This window comes from Callithrix jacchus, chromosome 12 (genome assembly GCF_049354715.1).
Source record: "Callithrix jacchus isolate 240 chromosome 12, calJac240_pri, whole genome shotgun sequence".
In the NCBI taxonomy this organism is placed as follows: domain Eukaryota; kingdom Metazoa; phylum Chordata; class Mammalia; order Primates; family Cebidae; genus Callithrix; species Callithrix jacchus.
The window spans coordinates 57,308,538-57,332,667 of record NC_133513.1 but is presented as its reverse complement, the minus strand read 5'-3'; the positions used below and the strand labels follow the sequence as shown (position 1 = coordinate 57,332,667).

Sequence of the window (24,130 nt, the reverse complement as noted above, 5' to 3'; positions counted from 1 at the left end):
AGTTGGTGGAGAAGAGCATGCAGCCCTGAATAAATTCAAAATATGCAGCTTGACAAGTTAATCATCTCTGTGGCTTAGTGCTTCAAGATGTGCTTTAACTGTCTGTCACCTCTGATTCCTGGATCACTTTCATCACTGTCTTTTCTAAGCTGTACTAAACATTAAATAACATGAGGGCTCCTTGCTGCCAGTATTTGGAATACAGTCTTAATTCCTAGCCCAGTGTACTAGCCCAACATTCTGGCTTTTTTATATATGCTGTGAGGATGACTCATGCATGGCAAGAGTCTGCTCAAACAGATTCCCTATAGGAAGCTGAATTAAAAGCCTTTGGCAAGGCAGGTAGAACCCATTGGAACATAAATTCAAATGATGTACAGCTAGCTGCAGACTCCTGGTGAGCAATAACTGACCAGCCAACTTGGAAATTAACATTTAGAGTCAGTGTCCTTTTATGGGCAAAGGCATCAACCAACAATTGATAATAACATTCACAGCTATAAACAACTCTGAAGACTGCAGAAACCTAACCCTTTAATTATAGAAGGTAATGAAAAATCAGGTAAAACTTGGGAAAAAAGTGTAAGAGGATCTGTTAATTTAAATTCTCTCTCTCTCTCTTTTTATATTTTTGAGACAGTCTCGCCATATCATCCAGGCTGGAGTGCAGTGGCATGATCTTGGCTCACTGCAACCTCCACCTCCTGGGATCAAGCAGTTTTCCTGCCTCAGCCTCCCGAGTAGCTGGGATTACAGTCATGTGCCACCACACCTGTAAAAATACAAAAAATAATTTTTGTATTTTTAGTAGAGATGGGTTTTCACCATGTTGGCCAGGCTGGTCTCCAACACCTGGCCTCAAGTGATCCATCCACCTCAGCATCCCAGAGTTCTGAGATTACAGGTGTGAACCACTGCACCCAGCAAATACCATCTCTCTTGATGTCTGCACTATGGATAGCATATTTTTGTGATTTTTCTTTCTGACCATGAAACAACACATGATTGTTGTAAACAATTTGGAAACTATACATAAATTATAAACTGCAGATCTATTTAGTCTATGTCCTTCAAGTCTATACATAATATATTTTTAAAACATGATTTAGGTTCTTGCTACACATTGTGTTTTGTAACTCCTAACAGCATGATATTTCAAATACCTAGACCCAAAGAATTTTAAACCTTAAAAATCTCCTAATCTAACCTTCTGAAATTGGAGGAGATATTTGAATCCATGTGTCAGGGGATGGAAAAGGAAAGGCAGTTAGTTATATGTCAACAGATGTCAAGTGGCAGAGTACAACAAGGGACTTTAGTAACGGTCAGGTGAAACTGGTAATCCTAATCCTGGTAAACTGGTAAAAACCTAATTTGTAAGCATGCCATGGAAGTCTTTTATAGTACAGCATTCTGCAACTGCTTTGAATCCAAGTGATACAACTGATTTGGCACGGCTGCTGCAACGGATCTCCAAACAAATGTTATTCCTGGCACAGGATTCTTCTGAGCAATTCTTTCATACTGCTGATGTTGGGGTTTATATATAATATATATCTTTCATTCCCTGGTGCATTAAAACCAATCAAACTTATAATTTTTTTCTTTAAAGATTAGCTTCTCTTAAAATGTAATGTGTGAGAAAGAGACTTCAATTACAAGTAGGAGAATAAAGGAATTTTTACTCTTCCTTTCTTTTTTGAAACTCACTAAAAACAAGACAGGAAAATAGAAAAGAAGTCCATTATTAGTGAAACTAGGCACAAAGCTAAGCCCCAAAATACCAACAAGAAAGCATAACTTGCCTAATACATACTGTGGCTAGACCACATATAGGAGGCTGCTGAACCCCCTCCTGGGAATTCCAAGCAATGTACTGATTCCTCTAAAATTAAGTATTAAGGTATTTTAAAGGTCTAACCAGAGAATCTTTATTATAGTGTTATGACATTTAGTTTTTTATGGACTCAAATTATAGACATGATCTGTTATAAAAAATAAGAATCTGTCCAACACAAGTGTTAAGAAATAATAAGGCAATAGGAGATGAAAAACCAGTGGGAAAACCTTAGGAAAGCAGTATAAAAGAAAAATAAAAGCATTAGAGAAGTGAAAACCACATCAGAAATAACAACAAGTAAGTGTAATCAGAAACATGGCTGAGAGGCTTGAGGAAATTATATAAATTTAAGAAAATACAGATATAAAAATTATAGAGATGATGATAAGGGAAAACAAAGGACATCTATGCATGGGGTCAGCAAACTTGTAAAGGACCCTAGAGTAAATACTTTAGGCTTTGCAGCCATGTAGTTTCTGTTGCAGGCATTCTGCTCTGCCTCTTGTAGTAGAAGAGCAGCCATATACACTATATATGGCTATGTTCTGGTAAAACTTTGTTTACAAAAACAGGTAATGGGCCAGATTTTGCCCAATCTTGGTCACTGACCTTTGTTCTTGAGAAAAATAACACATGGAACTGAAGTAATATTTAGAGCTATAATAGGAGAAAAATTTTTCTGAAATAATTAAAACCTTGAATCAAAAATAACTACTACCCTGTAGTCCAGGAATAATTGATATAGAACAACTAATATCGAGGCATATCTTGGTGAAAATACAGAACTTAAATGGATAAAGAATTTGGTGGACATGGTAGGTAGTGGGATGGGGGACAGGACTTGGGCTTAGCTTAGCTTTCTCTTTAGCAAGAAACAATGTTAGAAAACAATAGAGGAATGTTGACCATGTCTTGAGGTTAACCCAGGATTTTAACCAGTGAAACACTTTAAGCATGAATATTAATACACAGATGTGCTCTAGCGTGGAAAAGCTCAGGAAATCTAATACCCATGATATCTTTTTCAGACAGATTATATCATGTTAAAAACCTACTTAATCAAAAGAGGAATCAAAGAATTAAGAAATAAACTGATTTAAAAAACAGTGATAAGAATTAAATTCATTTCATTACAGAGCTAATATGCCTCAGTGAAAATTATACTTTCAGAATAGGTTATAACTTTATAAACTTGATATTATAAACATTGCATAAATCAGGTGTAGAAGGCAGGTATAAATGTCATTCCTTCATAGTAAGAAGGATCACTTGATGCCAGAAATTCAAGACCATCTTGGCCAACATGGTGAAACCCCATCTCTATTAAAAATAAAAAAATACATGGTGACGGGTACCTGTAATCCCAGCTACTTCAGAGGTAAGGCACAAGAATCACTTGAATCCAGGGGTGCGGAGGTTGCAGTGAGCCGAGATCATACCACTGCACTCCAGGCTTGGCCACAGAGTGAGACTCCATCTCAATAATAATAATAATAATAATGATGATAATAATAAACTCTGGAGGGATCTTTTAGGAACTGGTATGTCATATGATTCAACACTCATTAACAAGTCTAGTTTTACAGCAGATTTTTTTTCTTCTACTATTTCAACTTTAAAATATTTTTTAAATAACATATAGGAATGGGCAAAACAAAGATGAGATTTATTCAGTTGTACAGTAAAAGTTTCAATAATCATTTAAGTAAAAGAAAGTTTCCTCTGGCTTCCTGATCTTCAGTAATTGAAACTTATTCCTTTATAGCCAATTGGTGTGTGTGTTTTAAATAGCCAACACACAGTGATTAAGACTAAGACATCAGCAGGGCGCAGAGACTCACACATAATTCCGGCACTTAAGAAAGCCAAGATAGGAGGATCTGTTGAGCTCAGAAATTTGAGAACAGCACTGACAACATAGAAATACTTAATTTCTATTTAAAAAATTAAAAATTTAGCTGGGGTGGTAGCAAGCATCACCAGCTACTCCAGAGGCTGACACAGTAGATCACTTGAATTCAGGAGGCCTAGGCTGCAGTGAGCTAGGACCGCATCACTGCACTTCAGCCTGAGTGACACAGGAGACACTGTCTCAGAACAAAACAAATAAAAACTAATACATAACCTGGTACAGTTACCTTCATTACAAAATAGTCTTCTGGACAGCCAGGCAAACAAGCAAGTTCATATAAAGGTGATGAGGGATGGCAACTATGTCATTATTTAAATAGTTGCATTTAACAACTTAATTGACTAATAAGTGTTCTACAGCAGACTTACTACTAATGTATTTCTGTTTCTTTACTAGTAATTTACAGTTACTTATTGGGCTTAGTTTCCTTCATATTCCTCCCCTGACATGCACCTTAAAATTAATGTAATCCAGAAGGATTCAGGAGAATCGTTTTTGGTTGGTGGTCTCCCTTTCACCTATTACTCATTCTGGAATTTCTATGGTATCAAATATTAGACTTCTGTATTGCAAAGCAAATGCTCTATGTCTATGTACACTTCAAGTAGAGTAATTTCAAGCTTCTGCCCTGGAGAAGAGAGTAAACTCTCCTCAGATATACTCTCCTTAGATATATATATCTGAGGAGAGTTTTATATATATATATATATTTTTATTTTTATATTATATATATTTTTAATATATAAATATGTTTTGAAACAGCTGTTCTGAGTCAAAGCCTAGAGATATATTTGTTTTTTTACCTATCTACCTGGCACCATTGACACAATACAATAATAGGACCCTTCAGTCAGTTCCATCTCATCACATGTTCTTTCCTTGCAGAGTGCCAATTTTACTTTATTGACCTTACCTCCTTCTTAATGGTAGCCTGAGGTAGTCTAGTTTGCTATACTGTATAAGGAAACTTGATATTATTTTGAATAAACAGGTGAATCTATTCTTTAGACTTTGCTTGCAGTGACCACGGTCATTGGGCATTAGAATTTTATTGTCTTTAAGATGACAGTTATTAAGTGGTTACTATGAGCATTAATAGAAGTACATGCACTGCTCCTGTTTTTACAGTCTAGTTCAACAAATTTTTGTTTTATTGTTGTTTTTAAGAGATGGAGTCTCACTGTGTTGCCCAGGCTGGACTTAAACTCTTAGGCACAAGCAATTCTCCTACCTCAGCTTCCTGAGTAGATGGGACTAGAAGAGTATGCTGACACACCCAGTTTAGTTCAATAAGTATTTTTAATGTTAGTAAAACTATAAATGTCTCATTTTATATTAGTAAAGTAATAAGGAGACAATAGTAGAGACTTTAATGGACTTCAGTGACCGAGAGAGTGCTAAGATTTTTGTCCCAATGGAAATTAACATTTATTGAGTGTCTTTGCATGTACTAAGTACTTTAACAAAATCCAATCAAGTACTAACTCTAACGTCTAAGTGTGAATAATATTTTGACTCACACAGTTAAGAATTTTGTAAAATGGAAAATAGCTACTTGAAAGTAAGCAAAACTGAATGTTACATTTCCCTCTTCAAAAAGAAGTAGTTGATAGGAAAGTTTAAGTCATAAAACTTAAAAGTTTAAACAGTTTATAATTAAGCAAGTCTTCTGACTATATTAGATTGCAAATGTGATTTAAAATGAAAAGTTCCTCTCTAACCTAGGTCACCTGTGATTTCAGATTTTCATGTGCTTCAAAGCTAGGATTAGTGAGAAGAGAGAGGCTAAGTGTGGTCAAACCATGATTGCTCTGTTGTGGTTAATAATGATTTCACAGTGTTTTGCTAACTCATACTATGAAAAGAAAGCAGAAAGTACTGTTCGAAGAAGCCACCGATGTTCTTTGGCCTTCTTGACTTCTGTGATTTCTGTTTTGGAAACGTGAACTCCTTTACCACACCCTGATGGTAAAACTGACCAGTTTTTATTTATGGCAGTTGTTACTGAAGATCAATTAGTGAATTATTTAGTAGCATTGAATCTAAATATGAAGAAGGTGGCCATCCTCTCAAAGAGCTTGTGTTGTCAAGACATAAAAATAGTACTGACTCAGCTGGATGTGGTGGCTCACGCCTATAATCTCAGCACTTTGGGAGGCTGAGGCAAGTGTATCACCTGAGATCAGGAGTTCAGGACCAGCCTGGCCAGCATGGTGAAACCGCATCTCTACTAAAAATACAAAAATTAGCCAGACATGCTGGTGCATGCCTGTAATCCCAGCTACTCAGAAGGCTGAGGCAGGAGAATCACTTGAACCAGGAGACAGAGGTTGCAGTAAGCCAAAATTGTGCCTTTGCACTCCAGCCTGGACGACAAGAGTGAAACTCCGTCTTAAAAAAAAAAAAGTACTGACTCAACATTGTCTATTAAATGACATTAAACATATTGGCATTCAGTATTACACTCTGGAAATAAAACTTACTTCTAACTCTAAATGCTCTTAACCCTCCTTTTTAAGAAACATAAAATTCAGTATATAAAGAGATGCCCGTTTTTATTCTGTTGTGTCTCTATTAATACTTTCTTCTGCTGAGCAAGGCAGAACAATAGATAAAATATTTTGTGGAATGATATTTGAAATTTTCAGGGGAGAAGTCCATGGAGAATGGTGTCTAGAAATTGACCAACATCTCTAAAATCAATAGGAGAAAGGGATTTAGATCAGTTTTCCTTATTTTGACAAATTAAGTGAGCCAGGGACAGCCTATGACTTAAAAGTCAAACATAGTGTGCTACTTTGAGGAATTAGCTTTTGTGGCAAGTCTGACATTTTTGTGAGAAGGCAGAGTAGAAATAGAGAAAAAAAAGGGTGAGAAAAGACAGCTACACACGTACAATTAAGACACAACTTGTTAGCCCCCACCCCCCACCTTTTTTTCTGATGGAGTCTCGCTCTGTCACCAGGCTAGAGTGCAGTGGTGCAATCTTGGCTCACTACAGTCTCCACCTCCCGGGTTCAAGCGATTCTCCCATTTCAGCTTCCCGAGTAGCTGAGACTACAGGCACATGCCATCATGCCCAGCTAATTTTTGTATTTTTAGTAGAGAGACAGGGTTTCACCATGTTGGCCAGCATGGTCTCGAACTCTTGATCTTGTGATCCACCCGCCTCAGCCTCCCAAAGTGCTGGCGTTACGGGGTCAGCCACTGCACCTGGCCAACCCTTTTATTAATTGTTGCTACTTCTGTATCCCAACATTCCCTCTACCCCAACATGCTGAATACTCATTCGTAAGTTTATTTTTTTATTTTTCCTCAGTAAGTTTGGATAGCAGCATTCTTATTAAATATAAAGCGGGAGGAAAGTTTTTACATTAAAGGAGCTTACAATCATATTCTTAGTCTCACTTTCAGTTTCCTAGGCCGTAATAACTCATCAACCTTAGTATTTTTGGATTTTTAATAAATACTTTTCTTTCTGTTTATTTTGAAAATTTTCAAATATATAGAGAAGTGAAGGAATAATGCAGTTGACATCTAAATTCCCTTTACTAGATTCAGTAGTTGTTAACATTTTTCCAGTCTTTTTTTTTTTCACTGAGCCATTTGAGCCATTATCAACACTTCATTCACAAAAAGTTCATAATGTGTCTCCTATGAATAGGACATTCTTTTACATAATCATAATATAATTTTTATACATAATAAATTTATCTTAGTTGATAGTATTGGATAGTTAAATTATAGTCTATTGAAAAATATAGTGAGATAGTTGTTGACTCAAGGAAAATTTTTCTTCTGTCTACCTCAATGGGAAATACATTTTTGGCCATTGAAGAAAAGTCTGAGGGAAAAGTGTGTACCATTTATTCTGGGAAATTGAGTGATATATGTCTGTTATAGGGCAGGAAGAAATAATCATTGTAGAAGTAAGGATCTTTCATCAATGAGAATGTGTCACAAAATGTCCATTTACATTTGTGCTTCAAAGAATATTCCATTCGTGCTGTGCATGTGACTTTAATATATTTGCATACCTTATGTTTTTGTCATTATTGCTTGCAAACATTTCTAGATAATTTTGTCAGTAAAAAATAAGTATGTGCCAGGTACCATAGGAACTATTTATTGGATTTGATTCTTAATAATTTTTCTCAGTCTTCTATCCTACAAGCTATACACATGAACTTCCCAGCTTAATTGTTGGAAGGAAATAGATAGTTTGGTATTTCTTTTCACTTTTGACCTCATGCTCCTAATTGCTGTGGGGTAAACATTTAGGTGATTATTTTTCAAAATTGTTTTGGCTCTGCTTTGAAAGAGAAACACAGATATCCTGCTGAACTTCTTCATCAGCCTGGTTAGTATTTTTTAATGGGATAACAAAATGAAGCTAACAGTGCTTTTTGTCAGTAGTTATTCCCTACCACTTTCCATAGTGTTCCCTTTCTGTTTTTGGGTCCCCCCCCCCAATTGGTGACATAATACTAGACTCCACAGAATAATCTGCGCTTTAACAGCTCAGAATTGAGACTAGGACTTGAATGTTGGACTTCCAGTTCTATCCCTAGATTCATTGCCCATTCAGCTAAGTGAAATTTATTTTTCCTTTATCTCTAAAGCATTGTCCCGTTTTTGTTAACTTTGTAACTTCTTTGTGATCATTACTCCTCGCTAAAAGAAGTGATGGGTTCCTCTATTGTATGGAACAAACTAGAAAAGGAACAAAGACCATGACAAAAGTCAAACAGGCTTTTAAGACTTAATTTTTTTTTTTAACTAAAACTTTTGGTCTTCGAGACCTAAATGTAGCACAAGGATCAACATTTTCGTAATGAAATGTGTCCTTCATATAAAATGTAGTGAAGTAGTCAGCAAATTTTAAATTTCATGTGATGTTTAAATATTATGGATTATTTGTGAGAAAGTTTTTGAAGAACATGTATTCCTTCTAGAAAACTGGTTTAAAAACCAGTTGGATTATGTAAGTCTAGAGAATGAAAATAACCCAGTCCAATTTTTCTTTCTAGTCTCATTAAGATTGATATGCATGCCTGAGTTCTTAACATGAAATTGATCTCTTCGTCAAAAGGAAACAAACAAGCATGTTTTTCTGCATAACTTTTATTCTACAGCATTTAGGGTGGCAGCGTATTATATTTAGAAATTTCCTCACAACAATTTCTTGAAAATCTTGACTTTACAAGGATATATCATCTCTCTAGGCTGTGAAGAAACAAAGGTAAGCCCTTTGTCACACATACACAAATGTCACCTTCAACTCAGCTGGCATTAAAAGTTCATGACAATCTCAAATCCAACAAAGACATGTCATAGGGTTCTTGCTTTTTTCAAGTGCACATGGAACGTTTTCCAGCTGACCACAGTTAGGCCATAAAGTAAGTCCTAATAAATTTTAAGGGATTTACATCACACAGAGTATGTTCTCTAACCACAGTGAAATTAACATAGAAATTACATTTTCTTTTTCTTTTTTTCTTGAGACAGATTCTTGCTCTATTACCCAGGCTGGAGTGTGGTGGCATGATTTTGGCTCACTGCAACCTCTGCCTCCCAGGTTCAAGTGATTCTCCTGCCTCAGCCTCCTGAGTAACTGGGACTACAGGCATGCACCACCACACCCAACTAATTTTTGTATTTATGGTAGAGATGGGGTTTCACCATGCTGGCCAGGCTGGTCTTGAACTCCTGACCTTGTGATCTGCCTGCCTTGGCCTCCCAAAGTGCTAGGATTACAGGCATGAGTCACTGTGTCCAGCCAGAAATTACATTTTCACTGGAAAATCATCTGGTATTTGAAATGTGCATCAAAGAAGAAATAATAGCCGGGCGCAGTGGCTCACACCTGGAATCCTAGCACTTTGGGGGGCTGAGGTGGGTGGATCAACTGAGGTCAAGAGTTCAAGACCAGCCTGGCCAACATGGTAAAACCCCATCTCTACTAAAAATACAAAAATTAGCCAGGCATGGTGGCCGACTCCTGTAATCCCAGCTACTCGGGAGGCTGAGGCAGGAGGATCACTTGAACCCAAGAGGTGGAGGTTGCAGTGAGCCAAGATCATGCCACTGCACTCCAGCCTGGGTGACAGAGTGAAACTCCATCTCAAAATAAATAAATAAATAAATAAATAAATAATTTAATCAAGACTTAACAGATAAAGAAAAAGTAGGCATAGTTTACCAATTCCAGGAACAACAAAAAAAGGTAATGTCACTATACATTCTATGGCCATTAAAAAGTTATGAGGGTATTCTGAACAACTTTATGTCAATAAATTTAAAATTTCACACAAAATGGACAAATTCCTAGAGTAACATGACATACCAAAAACCGACAGGTTTAGTGATAATAAAAATACAACCCAATTTAAAAATGGGCAAAGGTTCTGAATAGACATTTTTCCAATGAAAATGTAAAGGTGGTCAGTAGGTATATGAAAAGATGCTCAACATCATTACATATTAGGGAAATGGAAATCAAAGCCACAATGAGATACCATTTAACATCCACTAATGAAGCTATAATTGAAAAGACAGATAGGACTGGGTATGGTGGCAGGAGGATTGCTTGAGCCCAGGAGATCAAAGCTGCAGTGAGCCATGATTGCACCACCATACTCAGCCTGGGCAAGAGAGTGAGACCCTGTCTCAAAAAATATATATATATATCAAGTGTTGGTAAGGATGTAGAGAAATTGGAACCCTCACTGTAAAAGTAAATGTAATGTAAAATATTACAGCCACTTTATATAAATAATATGGCAATTCCTCAAAATGTCAAATTCAGAGTTCCCATGGCACCCTACAGTTCTACTCCTAGTTATTTGTCCAAGAGGAAGGAAAATAAATGTTCATACAAAAACGTGTACACGAATGTCTATAGCAGCATTATTCATAATAGCCAAAAGTGGAAGCAACCCAATGGTCACTGACTGATGAATGGATAAACAAAATGTCATAAAGCCATATAATGGAATATTATTTGGCAGTAAAAAGGAATTAAGTACCAATATATGCTACAACATAGGTGATCCTTGAAAACATTATACTAAGTGAAAGACACCAGTCACAAAAAGACCACAAATTGGGCCCTGGGCATGCTTAGAAAATGCAGAAGATGGTAGTGATGTTAGTAATGGTATTCTTTCTTTATATGTAAATAAGCATCTGCTGGTCTCTCAACTTGTAAAGTTGTGACTTAGAATTGCTTGCTAAGAGACTGGTCCCCATATGAACCCTAAAGAGATGGGAGAAATCAGCTGGAGTCATAGGCAGAGTGGGCTGAGTACTATTCTGGGTTGAGTGTTTTCAGTTTTGAATTATTTGTGAGAATCATCTTAACTCTCTTATTTGATCTTCCCCTTTATACTGCACTAAGACCTTTAATAACTATTATTCTTTGATATTAATCTTAAGTAATGTGTTCATTATGTGAAGTTACACTTTGGCATGGCTTTGTTAAGGGTATTTTTTTAAAAAATCAAGCAAATAGGTTGGGTGGTGTGGCCAGGCCTGTATCCCCAGCACTTTGGGAGGCTGAGGCAGATGGATCACGAGGTCAGGAGTTCAAGACCAGCCTAAAACCCCATCTCTACTAAAAAGGAAAAAAAAAAATTGGCTGGGCACGGTGGTGCGCACCTGTAATCCCAGCAACTCAGGAGCAAAAGAATTGCTTGGACCTGGGAGGTGGAGGTTGCAGTTAGTGGAGATCACACCATTGCACTCCAGGCTGAGTGGCAGAGTGAGACTCTTTCAAAATAAAAAAATAAAAAAAAATCAAGCAAATAAAAATAAATCCCATTAGCTAAAGGTAGAGAAAGAATAGAAACTGTCAAAATTGTTGTATTCGTATGAAGCCAAAGAGTTAAAGACAAGTAAGACTTAAGGACCAGCACAGTGGCTTAGGGCTATAATTCCAGCACTTTAATTAGAGGCTGAGTTGGGAGGATTGCTTGAGGTCATGAGTTCAAGACCAGCCCTAGCAACAGGCAAGACCCCATCTCTACAAAAATTTAAAAACCTGGCATATCCCAACTACTCAGGAGGCTGAGGCAGGAGGATTGCTTGAGCCCAGGAGGTCAGTGATGCAGTGAGCTATGATCATACTGCTGCATTCCAGCCTTGGTGACAGAGTGAGACCCTGTCCCCCCCCCCACCCTCTTATACCCCCATAAAAGGGCTTTATGAATGCCTTAAAATCTCCAATTAATGAAAGGTGATTTGTTATTCTTATGGTATTCCTACTGGATAAAATCTGGAAGAAATGAAGGAATGTTATTAGTCAGCTCGTACATAATTTCTTTTTTTTTTTTTTTGAGATGCTCTTGTTACCCAGGCTGGAGTACAGTAAGGTTCAAGCAATTCTCCTCCTGAGTAGCTGGGATTACAGGCACTCACCACCACACCCGGCTACTTTTTGGTGTGTGTGTGTGTGTGTGTGTGGTTTTTGTTTTTTTTTTTTTAGTAGAGATGGGCTTTCGTCATGTTGGGCAGGCTGGTCTTGAACTCCTGACCTCAGGTGATCCTCTCTCCTCGGCCTCCCAAAATGCTGATATTACAGGCATGAGCCACTGCACCTGGCCCATGATTTCTATTACTCTTATTCTAGTTTTGAGGTTTCTAAGTGAGACAGTTATGATAGAAATGCAGGTAGCATATTTATTTTATTTTTAATTAGGTAAAATAACTTGCAGTAAATGGAAAAGGAATTCTAAAATAAAACCAGCTCCTTTGCTATAACTCTCTCTTTTTATATTTTATTCTTTTCATGGTATGAGTGTCACACTCACACAACACATGGGAGGGTAGAGAGTGATTTTTATAGCAGCTGTTGTATCCCTCTGATTGCAGGGGAATAAAAGAGGCCTAAAGTTATTTATATTTGTGAGTGGTAACTGCATTCTTTTTATTATTAACTAGAGCAAAAATGAAAGTCACACAAAGCATACTTCTTAGTTTGAATTGTTACTTCGTTAATTCAAAGGAGAGTTGAGATGAATTCTCGCCACCATTTGTCCCCCCCCCCCCCTTTTATTTTAGCCTTACCTGAGAAAAAAAGTTAGTCTGTAAGTCAAGGTCAAAATAAAGTAGCAACATGGGAGTGTAGATTACTGAAATGTGCTCTATACTGATCTTTTTTTCTTTTATCCTAGCTTTTCTGATGCCTTTTAAAGGTTACAGAAAATTAAATAAGTCTGTTATGTTTCACCTTAAAAAAGAGAAGAATACAACAGAGCACAATTGGGTCAGTAGATATTTGTAATTCTTTTTCTCCCTTAATTTTTTTATTTTGAAAACGTTCAAACCTACGGAAAAGTTGCAGAAAGACTATAAAGTACAGTCTTATACGTTTTCCCTAGACTAACCAGTTACTCATCTTTTGCCATATTTGCTTTATTTCTCTCTGCCTATGAGCGTATACATGTATATGTACACATATGCATATTATTTATTTTTTCCTGATCTACTAACCATGTCAAGCATCATAATCTTTCACTGCTAAATATTTCAGCCATGTTTTTTCTAAGAACAATAGCATCCTCTTGTACAAAATACAAAATTTGTTTTTGATTTTTCCAGACTCCTATTACCTGTGTTTTATCAGTGTTCAAGAACAGAGGAGGCAGTGAGGGAAATTATTAATAGCAACCCCCACTTCCTAAGTTATTCGCCACTCTGCATCTTCCAGAAACCAATTGGGAAAACAAAGATAGAAGTTGATTTTCGAACCAAATAAATACAAAGTGATTGATAGACAAGGCCCCATAGCATTAAGTAGGCCCACTTTCTTATTCTGTCACATATGGTTGAACCATTTTTCTAGACTACTTTATAGTGCGTGTCAGGAAAAAAATCTATTGGTATCTATTTTTATGAATTAGTAGACTTTCAGAGTTCGAAGGGGTTACAATGTATATTGCATAACCCATAGATTTTACAGATGTGAAGTAAGATTCAAGGTCATGCAACTAGAGATGAGACTAAAATCTAGCCTTTGAAACTCAAAGCATTGGTTTCTGCTAATGTCATGTTTCTTCTCTGTGAGCCCTGGTTGTTTATGTTGGGGTCTTGATAAATGAGAATGGTGAAGGGTCTGAGCATACTGTTCCTAGCTAACTGATGCATCCCTTTGAACTCATTTGCATGAACTGTGGTAGTGCTTCTCAAACTTTAATGTGCATGTGAATTTCCTGGTGACCTTGTTAAAATGCAGATTCTGATTCAGTAGGTCGGAGGTGGGGCCTGAGATCTGCATTCGAACAAGCTCCCAGGTAATGCTGATGCCCCAGATCCATGGTCTACATTTTGAGTAGCCATTTTCTAGAACAAACAGATTTCTCAGGCCCTAGGCCTCGTCAAAGGAGAAAAAAACACTGAAAAATATAAGCTATTTTAGTTCCAAAAGGTATAGAGACAAATGTAACTAACACCTGTTTATCCATAAAATATTTTGAAAAGTTCTTTGTATTTTCCTAACTTTTAATGGCACTTTAAAAGGAAGTTTTATCTCCATATCTTGTTACAGATGCGACTATTTCCCCAATATTGTTATGACAACAAATGCATTGAGATTTCACAGGCTTTAATGGCACTGTGGAAGGAAATATGAATTCAGGTAATGAAAAGAACCATTGCCAAACTGAACTGTCTGTCAAAACAAGCAACCAAATAAGTTCCATTTTTACTCTCAATAAAAACATCTTCAAGCCAACCACATTTATTCATTTAACAGATAGAGTACAGTGGTTCCCCCTTACCTGCTGTTTCACTTTTTGTGGTTTCCATTACCCACAGTCAGCTGCAGTCTGAAAATATAAAGTGAAAAGTTCTAGAAATAATTAAGTTTTAGATGGTACACTGTCCTGAGTAGTGTGGTGAGATCTCACACTGTCCTACACTGGCCTGCTTTGTCCCACCCAAGACATAAATCATCCCTTGTACAGTATAATATGATATTTTAAGAGATCACATTTGTATAACTTTTATTATACTATATTGTTGTAATTATTCTATTTTATTAATTGTTATTCTTTTACTGTGCCTAATTTGTAAATTAAACTTTATCCATAGGGGTGTGTGTGTGTGTGTGTGTGTGTGTGTGTTTCTTCCTGTGAGCTGTGGTTTTGTTGTAAGGTATGTGTTTATATGAAAAACGTAGGGTTTGGTACTGTCAGTGGCTCCAGGCTTCCACTGAGAGTCTTAGAACGTACCCCTCACAGATAACGGGAGAATACTGTACTTAGAGTTTCCGTTCCCATGGAGTTCACATTCTGACTTTATTCCCTTGTGTCTAAATCTATATGCTGCTTTGAATTGCATAACTGATTTTTAAAAGGTACAAATGCTAGGTTTTATGTGACAGTGAGTCCTTTAAGATCTTTGCATTTAGGTTTATAGTTTTTAAAAAGTAATGATGAACAATTCATTCAATGACCATCTCAACACAACACGGAATGCATTTATACCTACATCAGTCAAAAATAAAACAGATGTTTAATATATAAGAAGAAATTTGTACTCTGAATGTATCAAAAAATGATTACGGAAATCATAATTTTTATTTATCAGACTAGCTTAGCAGTAAAACAAATTTTCAGATTTTTTTATGTTGGTATCTGCAAAGTTACTCTTTTAAAACCTCAGATTTCTACCTTTAACATCATAAGATGTTTATAATATATATTACCTCTGTTAGAGATAGTTGTGGTTTTTGAAATGTATTATACTTATTAAATTCTTTATGTTGAGTCAATCTTTTAAGGATATTGAAGGTTGGTTTTGAGTTTGTATTTCTGTAGAATATTAGTCATTCAAGTGTTATCACATTTATATTGTCACTTTCCTTAAGTGGAATCAGCCTTGTGAAATTGTTGTGTTGTTATCATTGTTATATAATTTTTAATTAAACCAATGAAGAAACAGAGACTTAAAAGATGAAATTCAAGATTGTGAGTTGTGGAAGTGGGCCCAAGTCTTCCCACTCCAGTGTTTTTCCCCACTGTCCAATCTCCAGGGTTTAAAGCCACAGTTCTTATTTTAGTATGTTGGTAGATTAGAAGTAGTAAATGTTGCCAATATGATGCTTCAATACTTTACTGTATCAGGGATATGAAAAAAAATGGATCCCAAGTTGTGGAAGCTGTTACAGGTGTATCTTGCTTTAGACCAAACTGAAATAGTTTACACTGCTAATTGGAGTATGCATATAAGCACTGAATTTTTGAGACAGGTTTTGCAATGTTGCTGAAACATGGGTAGTCTGGTCTTAGAAAGGAAATTCTTGAAACATTATTGAAAGGGGTTTGTTTTTATAAGCATTCCATATTGTGTTTAGGGAAATATAACAGGGAGATACAAACAGGACATACCCAAACTTGAGGCATACTAAGGCTATTTATAATAAAATTTTAGCCATGGACAAGTATATAGATACAGTTATTCCATGTAAAGATATTTGATGTAGTTAATATAGTTTAGTTTGATGTAATTAATAGGTGTTTGTTTCTTAATGAAATTAGATCCCAAGATTTTCTTAAAAGGAACTAGGTTAATAAGGAACTAACTTCCCTCTCTCTTTCTCTCACTCACTCTCCCTGCCCCTCCCTTCTTTCCTCCCCCGCACCATTTCCCTTCCTTTAGCCTGATGTCTAATTGGCTGTGAATATTTTGGGGCTATTGACAGGTTATTTAGATCTGACAATCCTCTCAAGTTCTGGAAGGAATATACTGCTCAGTTTGCTCTTTTGAACTATGAAAGATGAATTAGATATAGTTGAATAATTTATGATCATAGTAAGGAATTTAAAAGTAAATTTTGACTTGAATTTAATAGTTTTCTGAGGCATATCTTTTTTATCATTCTAAAGTTTAATTTTTATTGGTTTAAATCTTATGATTTGGGGAAATAAAATTACAGTGTTTTGTAGCCTGACTCTAAATTGGTAACACTAGGGATTAAGATTACAGGTAAATGATTATAATACTAGGGCAGACGTTATACTTTCTTTTAGTTTCAAGCCCCTACTCTTCCTTAAAGTTACTTATTACCAAAAGAATAAACTTGCCTTGAAAACTTTCTTTTCAAGGGACTCGGCACCAAATCACCTTATTCATTTGGCACCAATATGCCTAGGGAGGCTGGGCACGGTGGCTCATGCCTGTGATCCCAGCACTTTGGGAGGCCAAGGTGGGCAGATCACTTGAGGTCAGGAGTTTGAGACCAGCCTGGCCAACATGGTGAAATCCTGTCTCTACTAAAAATTACAAAAATTAGCCAGGCATAGTTGCTGCTTGCCTGTAGTCCCAGCTACTCAGGAGGCTAAGGCAGGAGAATCGCTTGAAGTGGAGGTTGCAGTGAGCCAAGATTGTGCCCTTGCACTCTAGCCTGGTGACCAAATAAGACACTGTCTAAAAAAAAAAAAAAATTCCTAGAGATATTCCCTTTCCCTGATAATTTTTGAAATACTTTCTAAATAATTTAATCTTTGCATCTGCCAAGATTTAACTTAATTAACTTTGCTTAACTTTAATCTTGGTATCTGCCTATGAAATTTAAATATTTAAATATTACACACCATTTGTCTGAATGTTTTTGCTGACTTTTCTTTTTTTAAACTTCTTGATGTATTTTTCAAACTTTCAGCATCAGTCAAATATTTATTGAAAGCATACAAGGAAAATAAAGAGTAAAAAAAAAGAAAACCCTAAACAGTAAAGGAAAAAAACTTTTAAAAACTTACTATTTTCTTGTGATATGCTAAAAATACAAAATTTAAACCATGAAATATTTTCAATTTAGGGGACTTAAGGAAGAGTTTAGAACAGCAATGGCTCTTTGATCTTGAGCTCTTATTAATTGCTTTCTTGGTTTTTTGTTTTTTTTGTTTGTTGTTGCCATATTTCAGGGAAAACAGGCAAGAGCAGAATAATGTTTGTTTTTGTTGTCTTTATTAGACTCTAAGCTTCTGGAAGGTTTAAAGAAAGGAAAGAACTTGTATATATGTTTACTAACACTTAGTATGTAGTATTTTATAATTGCCAATGCCATTACAGAAGTGAGTGGGAAGGACTTTGGGAAAGTGAATTATACCAAAACTACAGAAACTGTTCTATAAGCAAATATCAGCAAACGTTTCCTTTCCTTTCCACTTTTTCCCCTTCCCCCTTTCCCCCTTTCTTTTCTTTTCTTTGAGACAGAGTCTTGCTCTGTTACCAGGCTGGAGTGCAGTGGATCTCAGCTCACTGTAACCTCTGCCACCTGGGTTCAAGTGATTCTTCTGCTACCCAGGTTCAAGCAATTCTTCTGCCTCAGCTTCCCAAATAGCTGGGACTACAGGTGTGCGCCACCACACCTGGCTAATTTTTATATGTTTAGTAGAGACAGGGTGTCACCATATTGGCCAGGTTGGTCTTGAACTCCTGACCTCGTGATCCGCTCCCTCAACCTCCCAAAGTTCCAGGATTATAGCCATGAGCCACTGTGCCCAGCCAAACATTTTCTTAAAGGGCCAGGTTGTAAATATTTGATACTTTGTGGGCCATGTTGTCTCTGTTGGAACGACTCAACTCTTGCAGCTATATACCAACTACTCAATTTGGCTGTTGTGATGTGAAAGTAGTTGAGTGGGCTATAGAGAGTAAGTAAATGAATGAGCTTTGTTAGGTTCTAATACAATTTATATACAAAAACAGGCAGCCAGCCTGCCAACCCATGTTCTGTATCATCTAACAAATACTACTCATAAGCAGCCATGCATTGATGTGGTTCTCTGCCCCACAAAAACATCTTTTATTATTGTTAAGAATAATTTACGAAAACAGTGTTGTATGTATATTTAGGTGATAATGATGGTTGGGATTTCCTTTTAAGATCTACTGAAAGGAAAAAACTGGGTATATAGATGAACTGAATTTGACAAAATGTTAATAAATATAGAAGCAGATGATGGGTTCAAAGGATTTCTTCACACTATGCTTTCTACTGTGTGTGTTTGAAGATGTCAGTATTTAAAAGTTAATATTTAAACAAATAATGGCCCAGTAAAGGCAGTAGTTTGTCCCTTCTCTTCTCACATCTTAGAACAGGAAGGAAAATAAGACAAAAATGCAAGTCCCATCTTCAGCACAACTATGGAGATCTCTGCAATTCCAAACACATTATATAATGGAAGGTTGCCAGATCCAGTGAAGGTCAAGTAGAGGTGTGTGGGAAAACCCTGAGGAATGACACCTATGGTTGCAGATCCCTGACAAAGCCAGCCAAGCACAGTTCTCCAGAGGAAGCTGCCGACCTCAGACTTCTCCAAAGCAGCATTCAACACTGATCCTTTAACTTTCAAATCCTCAAGGAAAGATTAATTTATAAATTAACATGCCAAGCTGCAGGAAATTTAGCTCTCATGAGTCCTACTTCTACAGGAAGAAGTGCAGCCAACCAAGAAATGAAAGGAGAAACTACAGCTAAGTATTAGCAGTGAACATAGAGTCCATTGATCTATAGAATTAAGACTAAAACAAATGTGGAAATTAGATTTACAGAGCAGAGTATGAATCATTAAAACCTTGACGGTGCAGTAATGAAAGTCAGAAAGAGGAAATAAATGATGTTGTCATATTTTATAACAACCTGTCAAAAGATGTCATTTGAAATCAATAAATCTAGTAAAATCTTAAGATTGGAGTGCAGGGGAGTCTGTAGTTGATACATAGATATGTAGGTTAGAGTGAAAGGTAATCACTGCGAGAAATAGTAAACTAAACCGAATGGTAGAGGGAAAGAAAGAGAAACATAACTGTATTAGTTCATCATTGCTGATAATAGATATAGGATTTTTATATGTTAAAGCATATTTTTAATAAAATTTTAGTTAGTTATAATATTAAAAAACTATATAGGGTTTTTTTTCCCCTAATGTGTGTTTGATCAGGACTTATTTGCCAAGCATAATCAGTGACCAAAACAGATGAAAATTTTTGCTTCATGAGTTGGAGGAAACAAAAATAATAAGCAAATAATTTGTTAAGAGGTGTTAAATGTATGGGTGGAAAATACAGCATGAAAGGATTATGAATACCCAATGATGAGATTTTTTTTTTTTGAAGTGGTTGACCAGAGTAGACCTTAGTCAGACAATGAAATTTGAGCAAAAATTTGAAGGAAGTGAGGGAACCAGACAGCTATCTAGAGAAACAGTATTCTAAGCAAAGGTAGTAGCTGTTGCTAAGACCCTGAAGCAAAAACGTAGCAGGGTTCAGGAAACAGGGAAGAGTCTAAAGGGCTAAAGCAGTAATATAGGAGGGAGAGTGGTAAGAGATAAGTCAGAGATAATGGGGTATCAGAGAATATTGAACTTTCAAAGGCCATTAAAAGAACTTTGACTTTTACTCTGACCTATCTACTAGAACAAAAAAGTAAACCTTTCTTATTATCAGAAGGAATATATACATAACTAAAAGCATGCACAAATCACTCAGTAATTTTATTTTAATGTTTTTTTAAGAGCTGAGGTCTCACACTTTGTTGCCCAGGCTGGAGTTCAGTGACAGGATCATAGATCACTGCAGCTTCTTCTAACTCCTAGGCTCAAGCAGTCCTCTCACTCAGCCTCCCAAAGTGCTGTGATTACCTTCGTGAGCCACCATGCCTAGCCACTAGTAAACTATTTTTACTTTAGAAAGCATAACATAAAATCATAACTGATAAGAGATTAAATATGCATGTTATATTAAATAGACTAACTCTTCTATAAAACATTCCAAGATCAAATTACTAAGAAAATGAAAGCAAAGAAACTCAGAATAATAAAATTGAAGAACAGGCATATGCACACTGAAACGTGCAGGGGTCGTTCCTAACATTGGACAAGACTGTACAAAAATCATTGCATGCGGAAAAAGAGCCTACAAGATCTGCATGTAAACAAGTTTAAAGTGCTTCTCAGAAATACAAATAGAGACTTAACTGGAAAGACTTACAAGATTCTTTGGCAAAAATCAAAATCATTTAAAAGTTATTTTCCCCTTTTTTTATCTCATGAAGTTAATATCTCAAAACAAGACATAAGCTAATATTTATTGAGAATTTACTCTATGCCAGCCATGTTCTAGGGACTTTATATGTATGACTCATTTAGTCCTCACAACTACTTTATATGGGTAATGTTAGTATCACTTTTTGCCCATTTTTCAGTGAATAAACCAAGGCAAAAAGAAGGTAATAACTTGCCCAAGAGTTGCAGTTAAAGTTACTGAACCACAATATGAACTCAGGCAAGATTATTTCAGATTCTGTGCTTTTAACCGCTACACAATACTGCTTTTTGAAACGAATAGCTCTGTGTGTGTGTGTAGATAAACCAACTCTGAAGTTCACATGGAGAAACAAATAAGAATAGCTGGGAGATTTCTTAAGAAAAGTAATAAGGAAAAACCAACCTACGAGATACTGAAATATATGGTAAGACTAGAATGTTAAAACAATGTGGCCACTAGAGCATGAGCAGAATAGAAGTTCAGAAATAGATCCAAATTCATATAAGTACTTGAAAAATTATAAAGATTGCATTTCCAATAAGAAAGGAAAAGATGTATTATTCACTGTGTGGGACAGCTATGTTGTCATTAGAGGGAAGTTAGATTTCTGCTTACTAACTTTGACTAAAAGTAATTCCTAATGAATCAAAAATTTAAAACTAAACTAACTGTGAGCCAAGTCTCAAGTAATTTTAAGTGATTTATTTACGTTTTTTATAAATGTCAGTCTTACCTTTCTTCAGGCTCTCTCAAGTTGAAATGAGATGGAAATTAAGATAGTGATATCAAGGCTGTAAGTGTGCCTCTATTAAGCTATATTAAAGTGTGCACTGTCACAGAGTCCTAAATGATTTTTCTCTGTGCTGGTGGAATGGAATATGTCAGACCTGAAGCTGGTATATTGGATTTTATTCAGTTAATGCCTGAGGCCCTTCTTCCTTTGATACTTTTTGGGGCTAGGAAAGTAAAAGATACAAAGGAATAAATTAAGCATTTGGCAAGTGAGAAATGAATTCAGTGTTCATTTTGAGACATGGTTTAGTTATGAGAACCTAAGTTCCAGATCCACATCCACAGTGACATTGCTCTTGGAGGAAGTAGTAGAGATGGGTGTGAGTGTGAGTGATTTCTTCTAACACTGAAGCAGTCAAGATTAAGGACTCAAGTAGTAAGGTTGACTGTCCAAGTTTTTAAAAAAGGAGAGTGAACATAAAGACCAGATGTCTACCCAATAACAGTAAATTCTTAATGACTATCTTATACCTGGTAAAAGATATGAAGAAGATGCAGGTCTGAAAGGTAACCAGAGGAAAAAAAAAGGCCAGAAAGTTTACTTGAGGCCTGATAGCACCTAGCATCAATATTAAGTGTTTTTAAAACATGATTTGTATAATTATAATTTTGTTTAATGCAACATGTATACTTGTATTTGTAAATGTGTTTGCTTAAATCTTCAAAACATAACAAAGTGTTCACTATTATTATTTTAGGATGATAGAAGTTTGAAATACTTTTATCTGTATTTTTAAAGTTTTCTACAAAGCATACGTATAAGTAATCATATTTATATATTTATTATATACACACACATAAGTATATGTTTGTTGTTTCGTTCTGACAGTAGATGTATCCTGTATTTTCTAGGTACACCAGAGGCTCTCTTCCTGGCAGAATTTGAGAGTTGTTTATTGCAGTACTGTTGTGCCCTCTGATGGTGAGTTTCAGCAAATCCATCTTTTATGTCTGATATTACTTCCCTCTTAGCTCAGTGTTTCCTATTCTCTACCTGATACAAAATTTATAAATTATACTCTTCCACTTAAGGTGGGCTTAGGGGTCTGAGAGAGAAAGGAGGGCTAGAGAAGGAAAATACAATTTGGATGAGAATCTAGTGAACTTAGAGGAGAAACCAAAAAGAAACACTTAAGATCCATCAGGACTTCATAGGTTATGGAATGTTCTTTTTTTATTTTATTTTACTTTATTGCATTTTAGGTTTTGGGGTACATGTGGAGAACATGCAAGATTGTTGCATAGGTACACACATGGCAATGTGGTTTGCTGCCTTTCTCCCCATCACCTATATCTGGCATTTCTCCCCATGTTATCCCTCCCCAACTCCCCACCCCGTACTGTCCCTCCCCTAGTTATCCCCCAACAGACCCCAGTATTTGATGCTCCCCTCCCTATGTCCATGTGTTCTCATTGTTCAACACTCGCCTAGGAGTGGGAACATGAGGTGTTTGATTTTCTGTTCTTGTGTCAGTTTGCTGAGAATGATGGTTTCCAGGTTCATCCATGTCCCTGCAAATGACACGAACGCGTCGTTTTTGATGGCTGCATAGTATTCCATGGTGTATATGTGCAACATTTCCCCTGTCCAGTCTATCATCGGAATGTTCTTTTATCTTTCATTTTTGAGACGGAGCCTTGCTCTGTCGCCCAGGTGGAGTACAGTGGTGTGATCTCAGCTCACTGCAGCCTCCACCTCCTGAGTTTAAGCAGTTCTCCTGCCTCAGCTTCCTGAGTAGCTGGGACTAGGCGAGCACTATCACGCCTGACTAATTTTCATATCTTTTGTAGAGACAGGGTTTCACCATGTCGGCCAGGCTGGTCTCAAACTCCTGACCTCACATGATCTGCCCACCTCAACCTCTCAAAGTGCTGGGATTACAGGCGTGAGCCACTGCACTCAGCCTCATTTATCTGTTAAAACTAGTGACATAGTTAATATGAAGATCACAGAAGCACCCGTCTTTGGTGTTTTCTAACCATTGGTTTTTCACATTATGGATGATGATCAAACACTCCAGGCCTCTTGTACCAGAGCCTAGCCAGAAGGAACTCAAAGTCTGAGACCTCCTGCTCTTGCTTGTATTTTCCCCCGCTTAAGCACAGGACTGCAGTACTCTTCTTTGATGTGAGAAGGGATAAACAGATGCTTCGGGACCACATGCAATCCTTTGTAAATGTCTATGATGCTATAACCTGGCAACAGGATCCAAGCCTTGGTTATTTTTATGGTAGTGACGGGAGATGTATTTACAACTCTTATTGTCATTTCTTTTACTCGATTTTGTGTATTTACAGTTTAGCTTGCTTAGTTTAAGAGTTGACTGTTAAATATGTTTCCTCTGTGTAAAGTTTAGTTTGATAGAGCTCTGATTTCAACCTTAGAAACATTAATTGATAAGTATAACCATTGAAAGAACATCCTGCAAATTTATAAGTGTGCCTAAAACTAAAGCAGCCCAGAAGATGAATCATGAAAGTGCTAGAATCCCCCAGCATTTAGTCAGTATAGGTATTTGCAGTTTTATCGGAAT

General features: G+C 36.4%; 1 protein-coding gene across 3 annotated transcripts in view; it reads left to right on the top strand.

Annotated features, from left to right (window-relative positions):
* Window positions 1–24,130, top strand: part of MCU (mitochondrial calcium uniporter) — a 208,500-nt gene that overhangs the window by 131,288 nt on the left and 53,082 nt on the right. For all 3 annotated transcript variants that reach the window (XR_013524919.1, XM_078345616.1, XM_002756251.6), the window contains one exon: window positions 22,449–22,518. Coding sequence is in view for 2 of the 3 variants with exons in the window: in XM_078345616.1 (XP_078201742.1) it covers window positions 22,449–22,518 (70 nt within the window). In the remaining variant the exon portion in view is untranslated. The remainder of the gene's footprint in view (window positions 1–22,448; window positions 22,519–24,130) is intronic.